This window comes from Mobula hypostoma, unplaced genomic scaffold (genome assembly GCF_963921235.1).
Source record: "Mobula hypostoma unplaced genomic scaffold, sMobHyp1.1 scaffold_96, whole genome shotgun sequence".
Classification (NCBI taxonomy): Eukaryota; Metazoa; Chordata; class Chondrichthyes; order Myliobatiformes; family Myliobatidae; genus Mobula; species Mobula hypostoma.
In genome coordinates this window covers 319,226-327,952 of record NW_026948215.1, presented here as the reverse complement: position 1 = coordinate 327,952, position 8,727 = coordinate 319,226, and the positions used below count along the sequence as shown (strand labels likewise).

Genomic DNA, 8,727 nt, shown 5'->3' with positions numbered 1-8,727 from the left:
AGTTAGGTCTTTATTCTTTGGATCCCAAAAAGTTGAGGGGGAACTTGATAGAGGTGTTTAAAGTTATGAGGGGGATTCAGAGAGTTGATGTGTATAGACTTTTTCCATTGAGAATTGGGGAGATTCACCAAAAGTTTAGGGGTAACATGAAGGGGAACTTCTTTACTCAGAGAGTGGTGGCTGTGTGGAATGAGCTTCCAGCAGAAGTGGTTGAGGCAGGTTTGATGTCTTTGTTTAAATTTAAATTGGATAGATATATGGATAGGAAAGGAATGGAGGATTATGGGCCGAGTGCAGGTCGGTGGGACTAGGTGAGAGTAAGAGTTCGGCATGGACTAGAAGGGCCGAGATGGCCTGTTTCCGTGCTGTAATTGTTATATGGTTATGGTCCAATCGGTATGTTTTTGGATTGTGGGAGGAAACTAGATCCCCCCAGTGGAAAACCACGTGGTCACAGGGAGAACGTATGAACTCCTTACAGGCAGCAACAGGAATCGAACGCAGGTCGACTCTAATGCATTGTGCTACCGTGCCACCACAACTTGGAGTCTACCTTGACGGACTTTGTGGTGTTGTTCCTGCAACCTCAGGGAACTCTCATCCTGACAGTAGATGAGTCCATGAACCGTCTTATCATAATGGGAATGGGAAGTAGAATTATAACGGAACAACAATTTGAAAAAGAGGCGTTTTATTTTGAAAATAAACCAAAACCATCCAATGCCTGTTCATGAACAAAACTGGGACATGTTGTCCAGTTGCTGATCCCTGGGGTTCCCGAGTGGCGTCTGACTGGGAATCTGCAGCTGGGCTTGCTGACTCTGCAGGGGTGGTGGTGAAACCTGGAACAGTCTCTCCAGTCGCTGATCCATGGAATTCCCAAGTTGTGTCTGAGTGGGAATCTATATCTGGGCTTGCAGTCCCTGCACACACAGCCTCTACTCTGATATTTAATACTTCTACCCTTGCTTCTCAAATCCCTCTGCTCTTAACTCCCTCTCTCAGCATTCAGTCTTCCTGCATCACTCAGTCTCTTCTTCCTTCCTTCCAGTAGGACCGTCACTGTCATTGATCTCTCGGCCCAACTCTCCTTAAACAGTCGTCACTCTCTGTACGCTTGCCTCACTCCTCCCACTCCATCATCCCTCCTCTCTCTCCATTTCATTCCTGTGTTTTCTCAATCACTTCTTCCTTTCCATGTAGTGAATTACTCTAATCCCACTCCAGTCATTTCTAATTCTCATCAGTCACTGTGCAACTCCTCACAGACATTCCTCCCTTGCACTGTGTGACTATCCTCCCTGCTCTCATTACTGGATCTGTACTGGGTACAATATTGTTCATCATATACATTAATGATCTGGATGATGGCGTGGTAAATTGGATGAGTAAGTATGCAGATGATACTAAGATAGGTGGTGTTGTGGATAATGAAGTAGGTTTTCAAAGCTTGCAGACAGAATTAGGCCAGTTAGAAGAGCGGCTGAATGGTGCCTAATGGAGTTTCAAGTTGATAAGTGCGAGGTGCTACATTTTGGTAGGACTAATCAACAGAATATACATGGTAAATAGTAGGGCATTGAAAAATACAGTAGAGCAGTGGGATCTTGGAATAGTGGTCCATAGTTCCCTAAAGGTGGAATTTTGTTAAGCTGGCCTTTATAAATCAAAGCATTGAGTATAGCAGTTGGGATGTAATGTTAAATTTGTAAAAGACATTGGTAGGGCTAAACTTGGAGCATTGTGTAAGTTCTGGTCACCGAATAATAGGAAAGATGTCAACAAAATATAGAAAGTACAGAGAAGATTTATTACAATGTTAACCGGGGTTCAGCAGCTAGGTTACAGAGAAATGTTGTACAACTTGGTTCTTTATTCTTTGGAGCGTAGAAGGTTGGGAGGGGGTCCTGATAGAGGTATTTAAATTTATGAGGGGGATAGATAGAGTTGACGTAGATAGGCTTTTTCCATTGAGACGGGAGGAGATTCAAGCAAGAGGACATGAGTTGAGTGTTAGGGGGCAAAACTTTAGGGGTAACACGAGGGGGAACTTCTTTACTCAGAGAGTTGCAGCTGTGTAGAACGAGCTTCCAGTGGAAGTGGTAGAGGTAGGTTCTATATTGCCAGTTAAAGTAAAATTGCACAGCTATATGGACAGGAAAGGAATGGAGGGTTATGGACTGAGTGCAGGTCGATGGGACTAGGTGAGAGTAACCGTTCGGCACGTACTACGAGGGCCGAGAAGGCCTGTTTCCGTGCTGTACTTGTTACATGGTTAAATGGTTATATTTTCACGGTAATCCTGCCGATCACTGTCGGAATAGTATTTTCACATTGGATTCCAAGAACACTTCTCCTAGCCCTGTTTGTAACTCACAATTTATGACTCTTTCCTTAGCGAACCTATTGACAATGGTGGTTCTCTTCCGAGGGAACTGCGGCCTTTCCAGATGTATGTCCCACTACATGGCTGCAATGGCAACGGCAGATCTCCTGGTGATGATTGTCTGTGTAATTGCGTATCATATAGTCATGTACCACTTTCCGTTCTCCTTCCTGTCCTACACATCCGCCTGTAAGGTCGTCCTGTACTTCACGTCGACCTGCCTGCAAACTTCGGTCTGGTACACTGTCCTGTTCACAGCCGATCGGTTTGTAGCGATCTGTTGTCAGAAGCTTAAAGCGAAATATTGCACAGTGAGGACAGCTGTTGCCGGCATTATAACCGTGCCGCTCCTGGTGCATTTACAGAATGTCCCATATCTATTTGAGTTTAAACCTGTGCGTGTAGCTAACGGTATTCAATGGGGCTGTCAGCCGAGCTCGTGGTTCATGACGTCTCGTGTGGGAGTCGCATTCTCCTTTCTGCAGAGTATTTTAACGGTTATATTACCTTTTGTTCTGATAGCCCTGTTTAACTGTCTGACAGTGAGGCGCATTTTATTAGCCAGTAAAGTGCGCCGCGGACTGCGCGGTCACAGCAGTCAAACACAGAAGGATCCGGAGATGGAAGGCCGCCGGAAATCCATCATTTTACTCTTTACTGTGTCGGGCAGTTTCATTCTTTTGTGGCTGACGATCACTGTGACCTTTCTGACCACCCGACTCGCAGGAACCGTGCATTACGACGGTGATTACACTGACCCTGCATATGTCGCCACTGAAGCCGGCTACATGCTCATGTATCTGAGTTCCTGCACTAACACCTGCATTTATACAGCGACTCAGCCTAAGTTTAGAGAAGAAATGCGGCTGGTGTTAAAATCTCCTTGGACTTTGTTTTTAAGTTTGGTTAAAAGAAAACACAGGTAAAGCAAAACACAATTTCCTAAAGCTCGAATGTTCATGAAGTATCAATTCTCCGCATCGGGCATCCGTCATTGGGTCGCGATGTACATCTGGGTTTTATGTGTTTAAGTATAATGCGCCTCGCTATTAAATTGACTTGGAATAAAATATAACTCCATTTCCGTGCAAGAGCGTCCTTGGTAGCCGTGACGTCATCAACAATCCCGGTATCCGATCGCTCCGTTGATTTCATTCACTCGTTGCGTTTGACAGCCGTGTTGACACTCAGGGCTGATTCGGTCGCAGGGTAACTCGGGTAAAGGTGGAACCATCGCAATGACTTTTACACTGGCAGTGGAGATTCGCTGCGGTCAGCACTGTGACAGAGCCGCCGTCTTGTAGATTGCAGTGGGGAATCAACGTTGCATAGATTCTGCCCCAGCTCGACTATGCCAATCCTCAGAGCCATGATACAGCCCGTATTCCGCTCTACTTCTGTTAACCAAGGGTTATCCAGACACATTTCCATCATTTTATTATCATCTGCGTCCAGCACGTCTGCTGCAGACATAACCACGCAGCAATGGGCGAGGAAACAATCTCTTCAGATCTGAGCGTGTATCTGTCTGTAGTTTTAGCCTCTGCTGACGTAGGGGGGAAAAAAAAACAAAGCTGTTGGCTATCTGTACAATATACACCTACTCATAATTATAAAAAAAAACTTCTACAAGGACCCTTCGCTTTATTTTCTATTTGAAATAATCAAACTTCTCCTTGTAGTTTATCCCCTTCCCCGCAGACCATGAAACGATGTGGTGAATTTTGATCTGCCATCGCTCAGTTCTTCCAACATCCTTCCCATGGTATGTCAATCAGGGTTGCACCCATTGCTCTCCGTCTGCTCTAACCAGTGCTTTGTATAGCTGTTAGACCGAGTCGGAATTCTTCCACTCAAAGCCTCGGTATACAATGCAAGAATAACCGAAAACTCTTTTGCTGTACTGTCCCACTGCATTCAGAGAGGTATGACCTAGCTTTGCAAGGTTGCATCTAAAAACGAGCCTCCTAAGGTCTATATGTCCCACCACTATTTAATTTCAGAAAGTCCATTAAGTCACATTTTGTTTCACAAACAATAAAGGACCCAGCAGCAGATCTACAGCTCGCCGCTTATTGCCGGCGTCCGGGAGGAGAGACACGCTGGCACACTACTATTTGCATCAATTTACCAAGCTAATTTTGTGACTAATTTGCCGATTCATATCGGCTTCCCTGTTTCTGCCATGGGAGGTTGGTTAGAAACATTACTAAAGTCCATCCAAACTCTATCTACCATTCGCTTGGTTAAATCGTCCAGATTATTCCTTTAAAAGCAAAGTCAAATTTGTGAGACAAAATGTCCCTGGCAAAAGAGTCGAAATTTCTGTGCACTTTATAACTCTATTTCGAGTCTGCAGTGACGGTGCTCCGAGCAATAGGGCTGAGGAAATGACCGATTCAATCTGACCATACAGCAGCACCCGGATGATTAATGGAACTAGGGCTAACGATTTAAGCAAATCGCTGAGCGATTGGCTGCACCCGCGCGTTTCATGAACCGGCCGGTCATTTACATATTACAGGGCAGATGCTACAATGACTTCAAAGCATCTTTTCCAATCGAGCCCTGCAACTTAAAACCAGCATGTCAAAGTGCTCGGCAGCAGCTTCCGGTGCTGATTAAAGGAACCAGCTTTCCAAAATGCCAATTCCAAATTCCCAATTCAAGTACACACCAATTTATCCGAGTACTAATTTACCTCTGAATCGTGGTTTTATCGTATCGGGTGTGGATACGCTCATATTCCGATCCCTTTAACCCTGAATCCACATGGCTGGTGTGGAATCCGTGTCTCCCTCTGAAATCAATAATAAATGAAACATCCAGAAGTACACAAACTAAAAACGCAGCGAAGGCAAAGCGAATATCCGGGCTCACACTTGTCTTCCTTCAAAACCATCGCAGACAATTGACGAATACTGAATAAACAATTTCCAAAGCTTCTATCTTCTCATGGTATAACCATCCATTTTACTTAGTCTTCATGCTTCAGTGTGTGCAAGGACAGAGGGATAGAAGAGTATCAACGACTTTCTAGATTGGTCGGTGCTGAGACACTAAAGTTCAAACCCAAATACACAGTCAGACAGCCACAGGGAACCACTGCACAAAAAAAGGGTCTTCAGCCCGTCAGGTCAGTGAGGAATTATTTAAACTGCCTACTACCAACGACCTGCACCCGGACCATGGCCATCCATATCCCAGTACTTCTCTAATCACCTCTTAAACGTTGACATCGGAATCCCAATTACCATTTGCGTTGGCAGCACTGTCTACACTCTGAGACCTTCTGGGTGAAGGATTTTCCCCTCATGTTTCCCTTAAACATTTCACATTTCACATTCGCCCATGATCCCCAGTTGTATTCTCATCCGATATCAGTGGAGAAAGCCCGCTTGCATTTACACTCTCTATACGCCTCATCATGTTGTATACCTCAATCAAATCTCCCCTCAGCCTTCTACCCGCTCGGGAATAAAGTGCTAATATATTTAATATTTCGTTTTAATTCAAAACACCCAGTCCCGGCAATAGCTGTGTAATTATTTTTCTACATTCTTTCAAACTTAGTTACATCGCCCTGTAGGTAGTTGAGCAAAGCCGTACACAATATTCCAAATTAGACCCAAATAAAGTATTTAGTAACATCAACATAACATCCCAACTGATGTGCTCAGTACGTTGGTCTATGAAGACCAATATGCAAGAAGCATTTTTAACGACCCTGTCTAACTGTGCCGCAGCTTCCATTGAATTATGGATCTGCATTCCCAGATTCGTTTGTTCTTCCGTACTCCTCAGTGCCCTATTTCTCACTGTGTCAGAACAACCCTGGCTGGTCTTCCCAAAGTGCAACATCTAACACCTGTCTGCGTTAAATCCGACCTGCCATTTTCCGCACATTGTTCCAGCCGGTCCAGATCCCATTTCATGCTCCGGTAGTCTCCCTCGCTGTCGACTACACCCGTAATGTTGTTGTTATCGGCAAATTTGCTGATCAAGTTAACGCATTATTATCAAGATCGTTCATATAGATGACAAATAACTACGGACACATCAACGATCCCCGTGGCACTCCACACGTCACGGGCCACCAGTCAGGCAGACAACCATCTATTACCACAAGCTAGCCTCCCCAACACAGCCAATGGCTAATCCAGTTTACTACCTCATGGTGAAAGCCAAGCGACTGAACCTTCTCGAGCATCCTCTCATGCGGAACCTTGCAAATTCCTTGCTGAAGTCCCTGTGGACGGCATCCACTGCTCTTCCTTCAACACCATTCCTGGTAACCACTCGTAAAGCTCTGTGAGATTGGTTAGACATGACCTACTACGGACTGGACCAGAATGACTATCGGTAATGTTCCCGTTTGTCCAGATACTTCCCTTCATACCCCACGACCAGCGTAGTCTGAACACCGAGGACAATTCCTCATTATGTAATTTTTGACGAGTCCCTTCCAAGCAAAACTATCGATATCAACCAGCGGCCGGCAATAACATTGAAGGACTATTGTTGTTAAATTCTCCTGCAATATTATGAGGCGCATTGGGAGTAGTCTGGGAAAGGAAGGCGTCGTAGCTTTAAATAACTAATCGACTGCACTTAAGTAGTAGGATACGGTACACTAGATAGAGCATAGAACAGAGAATATTACAGCACAGTGCAACTCATCGTCTGACGAGCTTCTGATAGTTTTCAATTAAATAAAGTTCAACCTAACACATCCGCCCTGCATCTGAATCAGAGCCAGAACCAGAGTTAATACCACGGGCATATGTCGTGAAATTTGTTAACTTTGCAGCAGCAGTACAATGAAATACAGGATAAATAAACACAGAGAGAAAAAACAACAACAACAACAACAACCCGAGTATTTGGAGCTCCTGAGTTTTATACTCTTCCTCATCAATTAACCCATTGGATCTCCATCCCATTGGCTCAAGGTCACCTGACCTACCTGGAACACCTTCTTACTGGTCATTGTGCAGGGTTACAACCAACATTGTTCTATGGCGTTGCCCACCCCAGCCTTGTGTATTTGTATCTTTACATCCTTACTGGTTCGAAACCAGTAAGGTTACATGAGGCAACACAGCCAGAATCTAACGAGACTACGGATTACTTATTTAGGTCTGGCATTTTACATAACAAGTAACTACACCTCTGAGAATGCTCTCAGGTTTATTGCGCTGATTAGATTGTCTCAGAGTCAAAAATCAGTTTAGAGTCCACACTCTTTACATAACAAAAGGCTACTTGTTTGAGAATAGTCTGAGGTTTAGCAGATCATCACCTGAAGCGTCCTGTGTCCACATTCAGTTGCTGTGATTAGATTATCCAAGAGCAGACAAACTGGCGGGCAGCAGAAAGAACTGGTTTGTCTGCTTCCCTTGTCTTTCATACATCTATAGTTTCTTCTGGCCAGCAGGGTGTTTTATGAGCCCTGCCACCTGCCACGGGCAGTGTCTTTCTCGGGTCAGCTGTCGCCTGAATGCTCCAGGGTGGATGGTGGAGAGTTTTGCAGAGATAGCGAGTGTTCTGAGGGTCGGAGATGTTTACAGAAATGAGGAGTGTTGTAGGGATTGGAAGGGTTTTTACAGGTGGTGAAGGTTGTTTGTGCGCTTTTCCACCACTGTGGAAATATAGTTTACTTGTACCAAAAGAGGCATTTTTGTCTGTAACATAACGAAACCCGTATTGTATCAGAGTGTTTTGCTAGACGGTCCAGTCTATGTTCGACACGTTGGTCTGTTCTTCTGTAAGTCAGTAAATGAGAACCCGTGCTTTATATCTCATTGACTCCACTTCGTCACCGCTACAAACAGTCCCTTCAGCTATTTCACCTCTAATCATGGAAAGGGTGTTGTTTACTGTGGCGACCGGCTGTTCTCCCGTACGTGAGTCGTGGAACTCGGAAGCCTCGCTTTAGACTGTCGGAAAGTGACGAACCCACTGACGCTCACATCCGTCATTGTCCTCCAGCCGGAGCGCAGCGACCGAGACCGCACACCATTCCCGCTTTCCACTTCCAAACAAACCATTACCTGCATAACATCGGAAGAATGGGGACATTCAGGGAGTTGCTGCTATTTGTATATTTGTATTTTGTTTCCAAATTTCTTGTAGTTAATTTAACGGCGATTGTGATCCTCTCTCGGGGAAAATGCATCATCCGTTAACTGGTTGGAATAGCAACAGCGGATCTGATGGTGGTTATAGTTTTCGCTTTAGTGGAACAGACCAACTATATCTACATTTATTCCAGATCCCTGCTCATCACTCCTGTATGCGCTCTGACACTTGTACTTAGGGTCTTAACAACAGACTGTTCT

At 44.8% G+C, this 8,727-nt stretch overlaps 1 protein-coding gene across 1 annotated transcript; it reads left to right on the top strand.

Moving 5' to 3' along the window:
• Positions 1–2,412: 2,412 nt before the first annotated feature.
• LOC134341895 (allatostatin-A receptor-like) lies at positions 2,413–3,312 on the top strand. Its single transcript, XM_063039832.1, has one exon. It carries the CDS (start codon positions 2,413–2,415, stop codon positions 3,310–3,312), a length of 900 nt encoding a protein of 299 aa, XP_062895902.1.
• The last annotated feature ends 5,415 nt before the right edge of the window (positions 3,313–8,727 follow it).